The 19,340-nt window shown below is 43.3% G+C and overlaps 2 protein-coding genes across 4 annotated transcripts in view; one reads left to right on the top strand and one right to left on the bottom strand.

The window, feature by feature from the left end:
- LOC137383931 (prickle-like protein 1) overlaps nucleotides 1–11,332 on the top strand; it is a 125,225-nt gene extending 113,893 nt beyond the window's left edge. For all 3 annotated transcript variants that reach the window (XM_068057335.1, XM_068057336.1, XM_068057334.1), the window contains 3 exons: nucleotides 1,503–1,689; nucleotides 2,372–3,397; nucleotides 9,081–11,332. In XM_068057335.1, coding sequence (XP_067913436.1) covers nucleotides 1,503–1,689; nucleotides 2,372–3,397; nucleotides 9,081–9,922 — 2,055 coding nt within the window. In that variant the 3' untranslated portion in view covers nucleotides 9,923–11,332. The remainder of the gene's footprint in view (nucleotides 1–1,502; nucleotides 1,690–2,371; nucleotides 3,398–9,080) is intronic.
- Nucleotides 11,333–17,229: 5,897 nt separating this feature from the next.
- The window catches only part of LOC137384031 (uncharacterized), a 102,797-nt gene continuing 100,686 nt past the window's right edge, over nucleotides 17,230–19,340 (bottom strand). The window contains exon 19 of the mRNA XM_068057596.1: nucleotides 17,230–18,701. Within this exon, the coding sequence (XP_067913697.1) occupies nucleotides 18,510–18,701 (192 nt within the window). The 3' untranslated portion in view covers nucleotides 17,230–18,509. The remainder of the gene's footprint in view (nucleotides 18,702–19,340) is intronic.

Genomic DNA, 19,340 nt, shown 5'->3' with positions numbered 1-19,340 from the left:
AACTCCCTGGAGGCAGCTTTAAACGCAGGAAAAGCAAGAGTTCCATTTACAGTAAGAGGACATAGAGGCCAAGAATGTGAGTAAATAAAGGACCAAGAGTAATGCCAAAGAGATAAGAGCAGTTGACGTGATTTGCAAAAGCCTTAAGGAAATTATGTCCCTGAAGAATTAAATTTTAAAAAAATGTATTGTCACTGGTCCTTCAAAGGACATGAAGATTTAATGATTCAATCGATGCATTGAGAATTAATCTGTGCTCTGAAACTTAGCAATCTGAAAGAAGTTAACAACTGATTTTAACTCTGCTTGAGAGTCAAGAGCAGAGAGCCAAAGTGGGGGAGAACAACCCGGACCCCCAGGCCTCATTTACATGCCCGGACTTTGATTCCTGGCCGAAGCAGTTGGGAATGACCTTACTGTCAATGAATGGGAGTCAAAATTGGTGGAGAGGTGAGACCAGTGCAGGGATGTCCTGCTGAACCTTTATAAAGCTCTGGTTAGGCCCCAACTGGAGTATTGCATTCAGTTCTGGTCACCACACTTCAGGAAGGATGTAAGGGTCCTTGAGAGGGTGCAGAGGAGATTTATCAGAATAGTTCTGGGGGGATGGGGATTTTAGTTACAAGGTTAGGTTGGAAAAGCTGGGGTTGTGCTCCTTAGAACAAAGGAGATTGAGAGGAGATTTAGCAGAAGTGTACAAGAATATGACAGGCTTAGATAAGTTAGACAAGGAAAAACTATTCCCATTGGTACAAAGTTTAGGGGATGCAAGATTAAAGATTTTGGGCAAGAGATGCAGAGGAAATGTGATGAAGAACATTTTTATGCAGCGAGTGGTAATGATCTGAAACTCGCTGCCCACGAGGGTGGTGGAAATGGAGATAAACAATGATTTCAAAAGGAAATTGGATTGGCATTTGAAGGAAATAAACTTGCAGGGCTACGGGGATTGAATGGGGGAATGGGACTGACTGAATTGCTCTGCAGAGAGCTGGCATGGATTCGATGGGCTGAATAGCCTTCTTCTGTGCCGTGCATGACTCTAAATGGTCCAAGCAAAGTAAGTATGAAATGGAAGAGGGTGGAAAGCCCAGGAGAAGGAGAGGCTCAAGAAATGCTTGCACGAGAAACCTTGCAAAAAATCACTTAGCGGGGCTTCAGCAGCCAGGGTTTTCACCGGTTGGTTGGAATATTGAGAGGGCCGAAGTCAGGTACATGGTAAAAATGGCATGCATGTCCTAATGATGCCATCAGGGTGCAACACCTCCACCTCAATTAGACCCCCACTCCTCTGGCTCAGGTGGATTTCCTAGCCCTGAATTCAGGCACGTAAAAATGGCGGGGTCCAGAACCGCACCGTCATGGGGGCGGGAACAAGGCGCGAATTCAACTGCCATCTTATTTCCCCCATGTCACACAGGGAAAGAGTTAAAACGTGGGAATGTAGAGTGTCATTACTGTGAGTGAATAACAATGATTGCTTTTTTCCTTTGGCATTTCAGTTGATCTTTGCTGAAGAGTGCACAGAGGCAGAAGGCAGATATTGGCATATGGACCACTTCAGTTGTACTGAATGTGAAGCAATTCTTGGAGGACAGAAATACATCATGAAGGAAGGGCAGCCATATTGTTGTGGCTGCTTTGAGACGCTTTACGCAGAGTACTGTGAAAACTGCAGAGAGATAATTAGTGAGTATATATTTTTTTAAAAATCCAAAATGGGCAAGAGAGATAATTATTGAATATATTAAAAAAAAAGAAAATTCCCGACTGTCTTAACTCAAGAACTAGACTGGAATTTTAATGCATTGTTGAGGTAAAGTCTTACCCTCCAATTAAAACTTCAATCTTTCTCTGCATCGCTGCCTTTTCATGTTAAAGGAGATGTTTTTGTTTGTGTAATGCTAATGCTATAATTATGGATCTGTTACTGAGACCAGTAACAACAATGTCCATTTATATTGCCGCCTTAACATAAAAGAATCCTAAAGCTATTCACATTGGAGTATGGAAAACAGACACCAAGTCAGTACACAAGAGATACAAAGGAGCTGAACTAGCAGCAGTACAGGCTGTTATTAATCCAGAGATTTTCAGCAATCTTGTCTTTTCAACTTTGTGCTATTTTCAACCCCTTCAAAATAATCTCAGTAAAGACAGGGTTCTCAATGAGGTCATTCTTAGTCAGTATTCAAACAAGTCTATGTTAAAACAAGCCATGGTATTTTGTAATTAGTTGTCATCACTTGTCAATGGTTTTGTAATTGTCCCACATTTTTTCTGGTTTGCATGTTCTCATCCTTGAGTTATGAAAATCTTTTTAACTTCTTGTTAAAGCCATGCATTTAATATTGTGCCATTAAATCAACAGGTATTGACTATGGACAAATAACATTCAGTGGCCAGCACTGGCATGCAACCAACTCTTGCTTTTCTTGTACCCAATGTAAGAAGCCTCTCTTAGGCTGTACCTTCACCTCCAGGCACGGCCAAGTCTTCTGTTCTGTAACGTGCAGCCAAGTGGAAGAACCAGGCGGATCAGATTCCTCAGATTCTGCTTTTCAGTCAACACAGTCCCAAGAATCAAGTTATATTTTCAGTCTTGGAGAAGACCCCATGGCCAACAGTGCTTCAAACTGCTCATCACCCCAAAACCAGCACTACAGCCAAAGCACTGAAACAGTGCCTGTGGACAACACAGACTGTATTCTTCAACATGTGGACATTCTCAGTATCAAAGACCAAGCACCCGACAGCCAAGATGATCTTGTGTCAGAACTCGAGAGGCAGTGCAAGAGTTCTGTTGAACTTCAGCACTGGCAGACTGAGTATGAGCTGTCGAAAAAAGAGGCTGAGCCTCAAAATGAGGCAAGGAGACCAGAGGCGTGGGCATCAGAGAATGACCATCTCATAACAGAAAAAGGCTGTAAGGTTGAAATCTTAACCCATAATCAAGATTCAGACAAAAGAAAGGATCATTCAGCAACATTATGTAATTTTCATTGGCTAAAAGGTGGACTTGAAAATGCCATGAAAGTCATTGACCATACATCCCCAAGTAGTAATGGGCATGAGGTCTGGCCTGTTGAAGACCAAAAGATGGTGAAACCAGTTGCGACAGAATCTTTGGCTTTTGATCAAAGCTTGGCTTTCAAACACCAGCTGGATATGTACTGCATTCAACAGGAAGGCCAACTTGGGAATGTATCGGAGAGTGTCACCAAATCCTTCTGGAGCAAACGGAATCAATGGTTGGATGTTCAAGTTGGTTCAGAAAACCCTGCACAAGATCAGCAAGCATGGTTGGAAAATTCACCTCAGAGTTTGAGAGACAAGATGACAGAACAGAAAATTGTAAGAAGCCAACAAGATTCTTTGGCAACTATCCAGATTGCAGGTAATAAAATTAACAGAGGATTGACAATGAATCTCATGCTAAGAATGACTCGCACTCTCTCCGTTATCTCTGCCCCTCCCCAACCCCACCATAGATAGGGGCGAAATGGACTAATGAGAAGGGAAAGAATCACACCAAGCAGGAAGGTCAGAAGCTCAGTCGTCAGTCTGTTTTGAGTTAGCTGTTCATAGCTAGGTCACTGGTGGAGGTTCTACGACTTGTCACAGCACCCCTGGGCTTTGGAGGGAAATACTGCCATGGATCATCCTGATCTTTACCAAGAGGTCACCATGTACAGATAGATTTGAGCCTGGCTGTGACACTCCCTTAGTTCTGCCATTGCCTTACAGAAGTGTAGTGTATACTAAGTACAATTGAGTATAGTGAGTACAGCCACCTACAGTATTTTAAGCTAGTGAATGAGGATTAAACATATTCACCCCACAATTCTCCAGGGCCTGAGGCATACTTAGGAGGGGTGTAAATTGGATGCAAAAGGTCTGGAGTGGGTGGGAAAAGTGGGCGGGACCCAGAACAACCAGATTTCCACCCAGAAGAACAGTTGCAATAACTGTCCTTTGGATCCTGGGCAGGCAGAACATCCGTCCACCCCAAAAATGACCACCACACACCCCTCCCCCCCCCCCCCCCCCCACCCCACCCACCCTTTTTACAAGGAGCTGTGCCTGGCAGGGATAGCTTCCCCTGCCTGGATTCCTGTGACCCCTGCCTCCTTTATGCCCACAATCTGTCCATTCAGTAAGAACCTGGCATCTAGACCAATTCAGAAGTGGAAGTGGTGCCTACCTGTGTCCTGGCCAGGACACCTTTGAAAAATGCAAGAATGTGCTGGGGACCTTTAAGAAAAACTTTTGACCCCACCTTGACTTAAGGTTACTTCCGCGAGGTCAGAAGCACACGTCAACAGTGGAACAAGATTCCCACTTTGATGCTCATACACCCACACAGATGTTGAGGATATGCAGGGTCAATGTGTTATTGCTTAATCCTCATCAATCTCTCTTCCACTTGCACACTGGCCTAAGCTTTCCAGCTGAGGGGCACGTCTAACAGGGCAGGACCTCTGTGTGAGCCAGGTGGACTTTATAGTCCCAGGACCATTTGCATGTTGGAGGTGGGCCGAATTGAGGCCAGAAACTTGCCACAGTGGGCCTTAGCAACATAATGCAGGGGGAGGAAACAGCAGCCAATTTTTTTGTCCAGGTATTTGAGGCTCAGATCTGTGAATGAAATAAGTTGTGCACATCCCTCTTTTCCACAGTGCTATCTTATTTTAATCTTTATACTCATTATCATTATACACTGTGTATAAACCAGATCATGTATGGATCATATTTGCATGACACAATTTTTCCTCTCAAACTATCCCTTATTAAATGGATATTAGCAATGGTTTATGATCCATAACTTGACCAATCTTCACTTATTGCTCAAACCTGGTAACTGATTAATGATTTAAGTACATCTTGTCCTTGGCCATATCACTTCTCCTTGGTGGGAAAAGCCTTCATTTAACACTCTTTCAGGTGAAACCATTGCTTGCTGAGCTTATTCATCATTGTTAATTTGATAAAATCCAATTTTGGAAGAGTAACACATCAATGAAAGAGCAGAATAATTATGATATGATGAAGGACGAAGAGAAAAGGCACTTATCCAAAGCATAGCAATTCTAAAGTTGCAAACCAGAATGCATCGCCTCCACCTTTTGTAGATCCAAAATATTTGACCACCTAGCTCCAAAAGGACAAGGTAACAAAGAATACAAGATCAAGGTGCTGTAGACAATCCGCTTCTGATAAAAATCCATAAAGGTGCAAAAGAAAAAAAGACTTGCATTTGCACAGCATCGTTCATGACCTCAGGACACCCAAAGCACTTTGCAGCCACTAAAGTACAAATGTCTAGCGATTACTGTCATAAGGGGCTGAATTTTACAGACCGCCCATCTGCGCCACGGTCTCTTACATCGGGGGAGGGGGGGGGGGTGCAGAAAATGCCTTCAGCAGGAGGCCCGCTACAGGCCTCGATGCAGGGAAGGCCTGGCCTGATATTGTCAGCGGTGACCAGGCTCGTGGTAGCCCTTCCCACCCCGCCATTCAGCAATGGGAGAATAATTTACATATTTAAAGAAATTTAAATAAAGGCATTAATTACTTTCTTCCCTCCGCCTTCCGTCCCGCTGTGATATTGGTACCGGTGGCTGGCACTCCTGTGCCTTCAGGTCCCCGTCTGGGGATCCGAGGCAGAACACTGGTGGGGAGGGGGGAGCAAGTAAGTTTTCAGTGTGGGGGGCGGGAAGCGGTGTCAAAGTAATTTCATTGGTGTAGGGGATGGTGGGAAGGGGTAAAGTTTATAGTTTATGAACTTTGTGGGGTGTGGAAGGTCAGTTGGGCAGGGGAAGTGTTTTTATTTTATTTAGAGATACAGCACTGAAACAGGCCCTTCGGCCCACCAAGTCTGTGCCGACCAAGAATCACCCATTTATACTAACCCTACAGTAATCCCATATTCCCTACCACCTACCTACACTAGGGGCAATTTACAATGGCCAATTTACCTATCACCTGCAAGTCTTTGGCGGTGGGAGGAAACCGGAGCACCCGGCGAAAACCCACGCGGTCACAGGGAGAACTTGCAAACTCCGCACAGGCAGTACCCAGAACTGAACCTGGGTCCCTGGAGCTGTGAAGCTGCGGTGCTCGCCACTGTGCCACTGTGGGGAGAGAGGGCAAGTAGCGCATTAAATGGTTATGGAGGAGGTGGTGGGAGAGAGGCAAATTAAATGAGTTAAAAACTTTTTGCAACATCTCTCTTTAAAAATGTACATTAAATGGAAGGGCCCGAAGCCCTTTAAAAATGGCGTCAGCGCCTGCGCCGTGGCATCTGATGCCATTGCCAGGGACGGACTGCCCACCCCCTCCACGTCATCAGTGGTGGGGAGGGGAGGGGGGTGGGGAGTCTGCCCCGGCCATTTAAATGAGCCGTTTAATATGGCGGCAGCTCTGTGATTTGCGGATGGACTGCCATTGTTTACATCGGTGGCAGAAATGTGAAATGCAGCCTACGGAGTTATTTTACACTATATTATTAGTGATTGGAAATTACTGTTTCAGATGAGACGGTAAACCACGGCCCCTTCTGCATAGATCCAAAGTACTTTCTTTCTTTTGGGCCTCCTTATCTCGAGAGACAATGGATACGCACCTGGAGGTGGTCAGTGGTTTGTGAAGCAGCGCCTGGAGTGGCTATAAAGGCCAATTCTGGAGTGACAGGCTCTTCCACAGGTGCTGCAGAGAAATTTGTTTGTCGGGGCTGTTGCACAGTTGGCTCTCCCCTTGCGCCTCTGTCTTTTTTCCTGCCAACTACTAAGTCTCTTCGACTCGCCACAATTTAGTCCTGTCTTTATGGCTGCCCGCCAGCTCTGGCGAATGCTGGCAACTGACTCCCACGACTTGTGATCAATGTCACACGATTTCATGTCGCGTTTGCAGACGTCTTTATAGCGGAGACATGGACGGCTGGTGGGTCTGATACCAGTGGCGAGCTCGCTGTACAATGTGTCTTTGGGGATCCTGCCATCTTCCATGCGGCTCACATGGCCAAGCCATCTCAAGCGCCGCTGACTCAGTAGTGTGTATAAGCTGGGGGTGTTGGCCGCTTCAAGGACTTCTGTGTTGGAGATATAGTCCTGCCACCTGATGCCAAGTATTCTCCGAAGGCAGCGAAGATGGAATGAATTGAGACGTCGCTCTTGGCTGGCATACGTTGTCCAGGCCTCGCTGCCGTAGAGCAAGGTACTGAGGACACAGGCCTGATACACTCGGACTTTTGTGTTCCGTGTCAGTGCGCCATTTTCCCACACTCTCTTGGCCAGTCTGGACATAGCAGTGGAAGCCTTACCCATGCGCTTGTTGATTTCTGCATCTAGAGACAGGGTACTATTTGAAGAGGAACAGTGGGAGTTCTCATGGTGGTCTGCTGGATATTTATGCCTCAATCAAATTTACAAAAATATTTGCTGGGAAATTCCTCAGAAATTCTGTCAATTAGCCACCACAATTTAGGCTTAAAATCGATGGAAATCTCGTTCACTCAGTTTATCTGGGGATTCCACCAATCTTTCACGAGAATTATGGGAGCCGATTGGGACAAAGCCCAAGGAAATTCCTGATTATCTGCTTGCTGCATTTACCTACACCATAACAGTAATTGCACTTCAAAAAGTAATTAATTGGTTGCGAAGTGTACTATATAATCTATAGGCTGTCCAAATTTTTTCCATATTTTAGATTTTTTAAAATCATCTTTCCAACATCAAGCAAATTTACAAATGCAGTGGAATCTGGTTATACTGACCACCATTTGTAGCAATCAGTTGCTTATAATCAAAATTTGCTTTCCTGCAGCATAACTCTTCTGATACCATGCTTGTTTATAGTGATCAGTGCTGTTGGATTATGCGGCAGTTCCCTATTGTTGAAAGATGATTGCCTCAATTGTACTCTAGTTCCTCTTGCATCATCCAGCATATGAATTAGTAATGAGCTGCTAATTACCCTTAATTTGCTAACTGTAAATGGAGCCTGAGGATGACTCAAATTTGCTTTTATATCATTCTTTTCATTTGGACTTGGGGAAACTGGCACCCGTGAGTCATACTGTTACTGTGTTTCCACTTTCTGTAGTCTGGCTTTACTCGGGTATATGGGTCTGACATGGGGCCACAGAAAACTGAACATCATGAACAATGGAAGTTGACTGCTGCAGATAAAATTGGTTGTCGGGGCTGTTACACAGTTGGCTCTCCCCTTGCGCTTCTGTCTTTTTTTCTGCCAACTGATAAGTCTCTTCGACTCGCCACACTTTAGCCCTGCCTTTATGGCTGCCCGCCAGCTCTGGCGATCACTGGCAACTGACTCCCACGACTTGTGATCAATGTCACAGGACCTCATGTCGCGTTTGCAGACATCTTTAAAGCGGAAACATGGACGGCCGGTGGGTCTGATACCAGTGACTAGCTCGCTGTACAATGTGTCCTTGGGGATCCTGCCATCTTCCATGCAGCTCACATGGCCAAGTCATCTCAAGCGCCGCTGGCTCAGTCGGGTGTATATGCTGGGGATGTTGGCCGCCTCGAGGACTTCTGTGTTGGAGTTACGGTCCTGCCACCTGATGCCAAGAATCAGCCTGAAGCCTTTTTCTTTTTCTTTTCAAACCTTTAACAGATTAATTTAAGATACATATAATGGTCAAATCGTGTTACCGTAAAGAGTGAGTTTTTAAACATTAATGATGACTTTAGCTAAAATCCATTTAGTTAGTTAACATTAAAGGTGCAGCAAAACTGGTTACAACTTGCAAAAGAATGGTGTATGTTAAGAACCCTATTTTTAAAAAAATAGATTGATTTAAGTGACAGTGTATTTTTTTCTTATTATGAACTGTCCCCAAGATAAAACTCTTACCCTGAGGCTCTCAGCACCACCACTCTGTAATTGCAAAAGCCTAGATTTATGTACTTTCCGTATGTGCCTTTCCTTCAGCTTCAGAATGGTCAACTGATGCACCAATGTGCTGCTCTGTCTGGTAATGTGTAGGCTGAAATGGAAGGGAATTGAATTTATTGCAATCTAATGAAAAGTTTCGTTTCTTTCCCAAGGGGCTCCAAACGAAGACAAATACAAGCTGCGAAAACCGTTCAGACCTTCTGATCAAGAATACGACCATGAAGCAGGAAAGGAATTTGAAATACAGAGCAACTTTGGAATTCTTAAATCCTTCTCCCATAAAAGAAGCACCGAATCCCTCCATTCCTTGAACTCCAAGCAACCAGAGGGAATGGCACAAAGGTCAAGGTGGAAGCAAGAGTCCATGTCTCCAGTAAGAAGGACTGCAGCCCAAATTAGACCCCAACAAATCACCTTTTGTGATACCACAGTCTCAAAGCCCCAGGAAAGAACCAGGTGTCACCAGACACCAATGAGTGAACAAACTCGAAGGAAAGTGTACAGGCATAAAGGTAACTACAGGAGCCATCGTCACCAGTCAAGAAGAGTTCAGAGATCCTGTTCTGATGAGGCTCTCCACACAATCAGCGAGCGGTCTTTGGAGAGCGCTAATAACAATACTTTCTTGGAACATTATAACCGGTTAATACAGACAACCATATGCCAAAATCCCCAAGCAAAGCTGTCACATAGACCACAAGCCTTTGATAGGGCAGGGGACAATGGCGTTCAGAACATAACCTTGAATAACTTTCTTGGCTTGTGCTGTGAAGACGACAATGGCTGCTGCTCAACATGTTCCTCCTCTTCCTCTGATTCCGACGAGGAGGGCTATTTTCTAGGGCAACCAATCCCACAACCAAAAACAAGCAACGGTTGCCACTTTAGTCGGGAGCCTCGTCAACCTAATGTCTTACCTGACATCATGCTAGCACAGAGAGCGAAATCACAGAGGAAGAAAGAGCACAAGAACAAAAACTGTACCATTTCTTAGGCAGCCTTTTAAACATAGTCCCCAGCTAGGCTGTGTATTTAAATCTGTACTGAATATATGTAAAATATTCTAAAACAGAAGATGGATTTGAAGAGATGGTTTCTCCTGATGATTTTCAGAAGTTTTTTTGATGATAATTCTTTCCCCTCTTTGCTCGGGTGTGGTTCCATTGCTAGGCTACATTTCTGTTGTCCAAATGGTCAGTGTCCATGCATAAGCCTGAACAATGCCTTTTGACAGGCTACTCGGTCACCATGAGAACATGACATCCAATATCTAAACACGCTTACTTTCCAGCATTAGTCACAGCGGACAGGAATGGAACGCTGGCTGATTTGCCCACCCTTGTCAAATAAAGCCAACCATAATGATCCTACTACAATTCCAGTTGAGAATAGCTAAATCAGTATCACCCCAGAATTGAATCTGGGACCTTCTGCTCTGTACAACTGAACAATTGGTTCTTATGCCCCATTGACACCAAGTGATTTCTTTGAAAACGGCTGTATAATTAAATCCATCAATTGTTACAAGCTGGAAATTATTTCTCCGTATACATCTCAATTAAAAATTTGTCCAGGTCAAACTCTTGATCACCCTTGCTGAAATTCTTCGGCGCTCCTCAGCATTCCAGTAACTTTCCAGCATTGCCTGCCAAGGTCAAGTACCAGAAAGCTATCAAACCACTTGCAGCAAAATACTACAGATGCTGGAAATCAGAAATAAAAGCAGACAATGTTGTGAAGCAAGTAATAGAGTGAACACTGCCGGGCGATGAGAGGTCATCAAACTCTGTTTTTCTCTCGCCACAGATGCTGCCAGACCAGATGAGTGTTTTCAGGCAGTTTCTGTTTTTGATTCTACCCAAATGATACACTTCTTCAGTTAAGTTTGATATTCCCAAAACTGTAGCATTCAAATCCCATCCAGCTGTATTAGTCAGTGAGCCTAATTGCACACTGGCAATGAAGACCTATCTCTTTAACATCATCATTGAAGAAATGGGTGCGGTTTGTGTAGCCTCCAAGCCACATGTACCCACACCAGTTGCAATAGATTCCAGCTCAACACCTTGTCATGCTAATAAACCATCCTTTACTGGATCTGTAACTACCTGAAGGTACTGTTGCTGAAACTTCTGTAAATACAAATATCATACTTTACAAATTAACTCATAAAAATCATTTTATATACAGGCACACATGTGTTCTAAATAGCATATTACCGTGCATATTTAATTAATGTGGATGTTATTTATGCCTATTAGGTGCATGTATAAGCTGAATAGAATCTGTGTTTTAATATTTGGAAAGTCAATTAACAGTTTATTTTGGAAGGAAATGCAAGAATTTGTTGTAAACTGATGTTAAGAATGGCAATAAAATGGTCAAAAAGATTGCTCTAAAAATAAAAAGGGACCCGGTACTTTCGGGCTCTTTTTAATTTCAACTTACTTTTCTTTTTCTCCTGCAAAATCTTTCATGTATACAAGTTGCTAGAGCAATCCTGGGAGATGTACATGAGTCTGGGAAGGGGAGAATGTCACCCACACAAGGTACTAAGGGAAACTGTGGGACCAAATGTTGAATGAGGCAAGTGTCTTCCGGGAGGTGGGAGAAAAAGGGAACACTGATTTGGGGTGGGTAATAGAATCATAGAATGGTTACAGCATAGAAAGAGGACATTCAGCCCATCTTGTCCATGCCAGCTCTCTGCAAGAGCTACTCAGCTGGTCCCACTCACCCGCCTTTTCCCCTGTAAAACTTTTCTCTTCAGATAATTATCCAATTCCTTTTGAAAGCCGCAATTAAATTTGCCTCCATATTTCATAAAAAAGGTTTTTCCTCATGGCACCTCTGGTTCTTTTGCCAATCACCTTAAATTGGTGTCCTTTGGTTCTTGACCCTTCTGCTAATAGTTTCTCCTTATCTCCTCTGTCCAGACCCCTCATGATTTTGAATACTTCTATCAAATTTCTTCTCAACCTTCTTTCTTTAAGGAGAACAGTCCCAATTTTACCAATCTATCAACGTAACATAAGTCTCTCATCCCTGGAACCATTCTCATAAATCTTTGTCCAATGCTTTCACATCCTTCCTAACGTATGGTGCCCAGAATTGCATACAATACTCCAGTTGAAGCCAAACCAGTGTTTTATAAGGATTCACCCTAACTTCCTTGCTTTTGTGCTCTGTCTCTATTTATAAAGCCCAGGATCCCATAAGCCCTATGAAGCACTTTCTCACCTTCCACTGCCGCCTTCAACGATATGTGCACATATACCCCCTGGTCCAGAATCATAGAATAATACAGCACAGAAGAGGCCCTTCGGCCCATCGAGTCTGTACCAATGCATTAAAGACACCTGACCTGTCTACCTAATCCCATTTGCCAGCACTTGGCCCATAGCCTTGAATGTTATGACGTGCCAAGTGCTCATCCAGGTACTTCTAAAAGGATGTGAGGCAACCCGCCTCTACCACCCTCCCAGGCAGGGCATTCCAGACTGTCTCCACCCTCTGGGTAAAAAGGTTCTTCCTCAAATCCCCCTTAAGCCTCCTGCCCCTCACCTTAAACTTGTGTCCCCTAGTAACTGACCCTTCAACTAAGGGGAACAGCTGCTCCCTATCCACCCTGTCCATGCCCCTCATAATCTTGTACACCTCGATCAGGTCACACCTCAGTCTTCTCTGCTCCAGTGAAAACAGTGAAACAATGGGTGGTTGATGGTCGGCACAGACTCGGTGGGCCGAAGGGCCTGTTTCAGTGCTGTATCTCTAAACTAAACTAAGCTAAACTAAACCCAAGCCTATCCAACCTCTCTTCATAGCTTAAATGTTCCATCCCAGGCAACATCCTAGTGAATCGCCTCTGCACCCCCTCCAGTGCAATCACATCCTTCCTATAATGTGGCGACCAGAATTGCACATAGTACTCCAGCTGTGGCCTTACCAAAGTTCTATACAACTCCAACATGACCTCCCTTGCTTTTGTAATCTATGCCTCGATTGATAAAGGCAAGTGTCCCATATGCCATTTTTCACTGTCCCTCTGCTCCTGCACCGCCTTTGGAATATCTGCATTTTATATTGCTTTTCCTCAGTCTTCCTATCAAAATGGATCACTTCTCATTTCACTGTATTAAATTTCATCTGCTACGTGTGTACCTATTCCATCAGCCTATGTCCTCTTGAAGTCTGTCACTATCCTTTTCAGTTTATAATACTTCCAAGTGTTGTGTTATCTGCAAATTTTGAAATTGTGCTCTGCACACCCAAATTTAGGTCATTAGTATGGATCAAGAAAAGCAGTGGCCCTAACACCAGCCGCTGGGGAACACCACTGTATACCTTTCTCCAGTCCAAAAGACAACCATTCTCTACTACTACTGTTTCCTGTCACTCAGTCAATTTTGTATCCATGGTGCTGCTGTCCAGAAATAGATGGTAACATAAGGGCTAAAAGAGTGAGGAAATTGAGGAAATTAATATCATTAGAGAAAAGTATTAGACAAACTTAAGGGACTAAAATCTGACAAATTCCCAGGATGATGGTTCTAAAAGAGATTGCTGCCGAGATAGTGGATGTGCTAGCTATGATTTTCCAAAATTCCTTAGATTCAGGAAAGGTCCCATCAGATTGGAAGTCAGCAAATGTTACAAAAGGAGGAGAGAAAATGGGGAACTACAGGCCAGTTAGCCCAACATCAGTCATTGGGAAAATGCTGCCCTAATCTATTATTAATCTAATCTAATATTAAGGAAGTCTTAACAATGCACTTAGAAAAGCACAGTATGAAGCTAATTAGGCAGAGTCAACATGGTTTTGTGAAAGGAAAATCATGCTTAACCAATTTATTGGAGTTCTTCGAAGAAGTAATGTGCTGTGGATAAAGGAGAACTGGTGGATGTACTGTACTGATTTCCAGGAAGCATTTGATAAAGGGCCACATCAAAGGTTATTGTGGAAAATAAAAGCTCATGGTGTAGGGGGAAACATATTGGCATGGATAGAAGATTGGCTAGCTAACAGGAAACAGAATAAGCATAAATGGGTCATTTTCTGGTTGGCAAGATGTAACGAGAGGTGTGCCACAGGGATCAGTGCTGGGGCCTCAACTTTTTACAATTTATACAAATGTCTTGAATGAAGGGACCAAAGGTACAGTTGCTAAATTTGCTGATGGCACAAAGATAGGTAGGAAAGTAAATAAAAGCAAATACAGGCATTGGACCACATCTGAAGTACTGTGTACAGTATTGGTCTCCTTATTTAAGAAAGGATGTAAATGTGTTGGAAGCAGTTCAGAGAAGGTTTACTAGACCAATAGCTGGAATGGGTGGGTTGGCTTATGAGGAAAAGTTGGACAGGCTAGGCTTGTATCTGCTGGAGTTTATAAGGGTAAGAGGCGACTTGATTGAAACATGTAAGATCCTGAAGGGTCTTGACAGGGTGGATGTGGAAAGGATGTTTCCTCTTGTGGGAAAATCTAGAATTGAGGGTTACTGTTTAAAAATAAGGGGCTGCCCATTTAAGACAGAGATGAGGAAAAACGTTTTCTCTTAGAGGGTGGAGAGTCTTTGGAACTCTCTTCCTGAAAAGGCGGTGGAAGCAGAGTCTTTAAATATTTTTAAGGCAGAGGTAGATAGATTCTTGATAAGCAAGGGGTGAAAGGTTATTGGGGGTAGGGGGAATGTGGAGTAGAGGGTATAATCTTATTGAGTGGCGGAGCAGGCTCAAGGGGTCGAGTGGCCTACTCCTGCTCCTGATTCGTATGTTCATATTTTTAGAACAAGTCAACATGGTTTTACTAAAGGGAAATCCTGTTTGCAAAAGTTATTACTGTTTTTTGAAGATGTAACTGGTAGGGTAGATAAAGGGGAACCAGTCGATGTAGTATGCCTTTTGGAAATCCAGGTATTTGATAAGGTGCCACACAAAAGCATAATAGGAAAGATAAGGGCTGATGAAGTTGGTGGCAATATATATTAGCATGGATAGAGGATTGGTTAACAGACATGAAGCAAAGCATAAGCATAAACAGGGCATTTTCGAGTTGGCAGGCAGTAAATAGTGGCGTGCCACTAGGATAAGTGCTGGGGCCTCAGATATTTACAATTTATATCAATGACTTAGATGAAGAGACAGAGGGTAATGTATCTAAGTTTGTTGATGATACAAAGGCAGGGGGAAAGGTAAGCTGCAGGGAGGACACAGAGAGGCTGCAAAGAGATATAGACAGGTTAAGTGAGTGGGCAACAAGAAGGCAGGAGGAGTATAATGTAGGGAAGTGTGAAGTTACTCACTTTGGTCATAAGAATAGGAAAACAGAATATTTTTTTTTTAAAAGGTGTGAAACTCGTATGTGTTGATGTTCAAAGAGACTTTGGTGTGCTTGTACAAGGAATGCAGAATCAGCTATGATCGTATTGAATGTTGGAGCAGGCTTGATGGACCATATGGTCTACTCTTGCTCCTATTTCTTGTGTTCTGGTGTCCCTTTTACTCCACGGGCTTCAACTTTGCTGACAGGCCTGTTATGTGACACTTTATCAAATGATTTTTGGACGTCCATGTACACCACGTCAACCACATTACCCTCATCAACCCCGTTACCCCTTCAAAAAGCTTAAATTAGTTAAACAATTTTCCCTGATCAAATCCATGCTGGCTTTCCTTAATTAATACAAATTTGGCCAAGTGACTGTTAATCCGGGACAAAATTATCATTTCTGAAAGTTTTCCCACCACCAAGGTTAAACTGACTAACCTGTAATTGCTGCGTTTATCCTTACACCCTTTTTTGAACAAGGGTGCAACATTTGCAATTCTCCAGTTCTCTGGCACTACCCCTGTATCTAAGGAGGATTGGAGGGTTATGGTCAGTGCCTCCACAATATCCACCCTTACTTCCCTCAGTATCCTCGGATGCATCTGATCTGGTCCTGGTCAACTTTAAGTACAGCCAACCTTTCTAATACCTCTTTATCAATTTTTGGCCCATCCAGTGTTTCAACTACCTCCCCTTTCACTACAACTTGAGCAGCATCTTCTTCCTTGAAAATGACAGGAGCAAAGTACTCATTTAGTACCTCAGCCATGTCCTTTGCCTCCATGCATAAATCCCTTTTTTTGGTCCCTAATTGGCCCTACTCCTCCTTTAAGCACTTTTTTACTATTTATCTGCCTATGAAAATTTTTGGATTCCCTTTTATGTTGGACATCAGTCTCTTCTCGTACTGTCTCTTTGTCACTCTTTCATATGCTTTACCTTACACTCTTATTTCTTCATCCAGAAAGCTCTGGATTCCCTTTGAGGGAATGTACCTCGACTGTACCTGAACAATCTCCTCTTTAAAGGCAGCCCATTGTTCAGTTCCAGTTTTAACAGCCAATCTTTGCTTCCAATTTACCAGGGCCATTCTCACCCAGTTGAAATTGGCCCTCCCCCAAATAATTATTTTGGCTCTGGATTTCTCCCTGTTCTTTTCTGTAGCTAATCTAAACCTTATAATACTATGATCACCGTCCCCTAAATGTTTCCCTACTGACACTTGATGCACTTGTCACACCTCATTCCCCAGAACCAAATCCAGCAATGCCTCCTTGAGTGTTGGACTGGAAAACATACTGATGTAGAAAATTCTTCTGAATATATTTCAGAAACTCTTTCTCTCCCTCTGCCCTATACACTATTACTAACCCACTCTATATTAGGATAATTAAAGACCCCCATTATAACTAGTTTTTGCACCTCTCTAATTTCCTTTTCTCCTCTACATCTTTCCCACTAGATGGTGGCCTATAGAATACATTCAGTTGTGTAACGATACCTTTATTGTCTCAAAGCTCTAACTAAATAGGGGGTAGAAAGGCAAATAAAAATGAGGACAATGGCGACCCAAATGGTTCAAGACAATACACCGCTTGCAAACCACGGCACAAAGCTGAAGCATAAATCAGTATATGCGGGGGTGGTGAATTTTCAGTCTCATTGTGGTGCCAACACTGTGCATTTTTGGGCCAGTTGAGAACAATTACAGTCTCCACATTTTTACATCCCAGTTATTATTGTGCAAGATACTTTTTGAAGAAAATGTTCTTTGTGGGTGGAGTTGGGAAAACATCCATTTACGATTGATGAATAATGAACTATAAACCAAGGGAGAGCAAAACAGATGGCCTGCGGTCCACTGGAACAAAAGGGAAAAAGCTGGGGGTGGGGGCTGGGCATGGGTAGAATAGAAGAAGAGAGCAATAGTTCAATAATCATTAAACAGTCACAGGATTTTCAAAAACATAGCTTTATTCTTTTTGTAACAATAATGGCGGTGATGAATTAAAAAACTTAGCATTTCTATCCAAACTACATACTGGAGGATGCGAATACACAGCACAAATTCAAACAAACAAGTCGGAATTATTTCTTGAAATTTTGTCTACACTTGTCCAACAGCCCCAGGCATTCTGGCCTGTTACTTGGACCCTAATTATGTGCCTGTTTCTTCTGCATGCCCCTGTTAAAACCTCTGCATAATGCTTTTGTTTTCCCTTGCTGTAACAAAACACAAATTTTCTTCACAACATTTTTTTTTATAAAGTGAACAACTGAAAAGTTGTCTTTTCTAAAAAGAAACAACTCAGGATGTCACCCATTACAATGTCTTTTTAAAAAAAAAATCATAATGCACTTTAATTGACAGTCGAGGAGGCCTAACTCCTGCCTCTATTATGATTTGCCATTTACAAATTTCCAACAGCCCAGTTAAATGGCTGCATTTAAAATGTACAAAATATATCCAAGTATCTCCCCCACGAGTTCAATGATTTTATCCAGTTGAATACCTGAGCCATATGGATCAGGATGCTCCCAAGTTTGACCCCGGTTGTTGCTGAGTTACATCTCAGGAAAGACAGCAGCAAGTGTGCTACAAAACGGCTATTGTACATCCCGAGTTAGGAAGAGCAAAAGAAAAGTTTATGGACAATGTTTCCTCTAAGGTGGCGTGTGTGACGAAACCCGCAGAGGGCCACTCAAGTTGTCCCATTTAAGATAAAGCACGTGTGCGCCAGCTGGAAAAACTGTCAAAGGAGGCCGTGCACACAACACAAAAAAAAAGAGGAGCATCGTTTAGCTGCCACTCTCAGCTTCCACTTGCGGCCTAACGTTGGGCAAGAGCAGGATTGGGCTCAGCTGTGATGCTCTCTAAAACGGAATAGCCAGCCAATGAGCGCACATCCATAGTGGCCTCTTGGGGTGCGGGGGTGGGGGTGGATGAGGTACCAGAGGCGGATGAGAATTGTCAAACTGCAGATCCAAAGGGGAGAAATTTGTTTGTGTTATGCAGACTTATGTTGATTTCCCCAGTGCCACGGGGCACTGCCTGCATGGCCCATGGCACTGTCCGCCCCCTGAGGAATAGACGCCAGTCTGCATAGGTGCTCCATGAATGAATTTCTCCACCTGTATCTTCAGGAAGGCAGGGAAGGGGAATAAACGTTGGTGGAGAAAACTACCAAGAGAAATACAAAAAAAAAGTAAAATGTACCCATGCCAAAATTTGGTCATGAATATTTACAGTAACACTCAGTTTGATTTCTTCACTGTATCCGCTGCATCATACTTTGCAATACTTTTCTTCAGTTCTTCCAGGCATCGCTCCCCAATCAGTTGCAGACTTTTCCTGAGAGCGGACTGGACCTGTTTTTCTATACTAGGGTCTTGGTTGACCAATTGCTTTGCTACCATGGCAAAGGTCTCACAGTCCAATCTGTAGGTCTACAGCAGAAAAACAGAAAGGCAGTGTTAAGCACAAGTACCAGCACAGGGACTCAGTGTTAATGCTGGTTAAGCTGCTTAGTTACAAAGCACATCGCTTCAAGAGAGCCCTGGCCTGTGCCAGGTTCGCTGATTCCAGGGGCAGCAATAGGAGGGCTACAACTGTCCACAGGAGCCCCTGGGTGAGGCAAGGGCAAATCGAACAGGGCTATTGCCCCTGATCACTAGATAGTGACACCAGCGTAGATGTCAATAGCAAATTCCAATTTTGTTAGAATTTTCAGCCATTCGTTCTTCACACAAAGAGCTTCTTTAGCAAGGGATGAAGATGCAGTCCAAGCTCATTTCTTAGTGCCTATCCTTCAGACAATTTTCACACGGACAACATGATGCAACCTGAAATTTCCTGACTGGAGTTTATTGTATTAGAGGGTGGGATATTGCATAAAAAAAACCATCATTGCAAATACATGGAGACCACACTAGTTCCCAGCAAAGGTTTTAGGTACCTTTACTGACTCCTAGCCAGAACTCGAGTGTCATTTTGGCCAGCAAACCTCAATAAGAGATGTGTAGTAAAAAGGTTTGATTGCACCATAGCATGATAACTGGAGTCTAAGTTTCTGGCATAAATTAACC

The sequence above is a fragment of the Heterodontus francisci genome, chromosome 25 (assembly GCF_036365525.1).
Source record: "Heterodontus francisci isolate sHetFra1 chromosome 25, sHetFra1.hap1, whole genome shotgun sequence".
NCBI lineage: Eukaryota > Metazoa > Chordata > Chondrichthyes > Heterodontiformes > Heterodontidae > Heterodontus > Heterodontus francisci.
The sequence above is the reverse complement of the archived record's forward strand: the minus strand, read 5'-3'. Positions and strand labels throughout refer to the sequence as shown.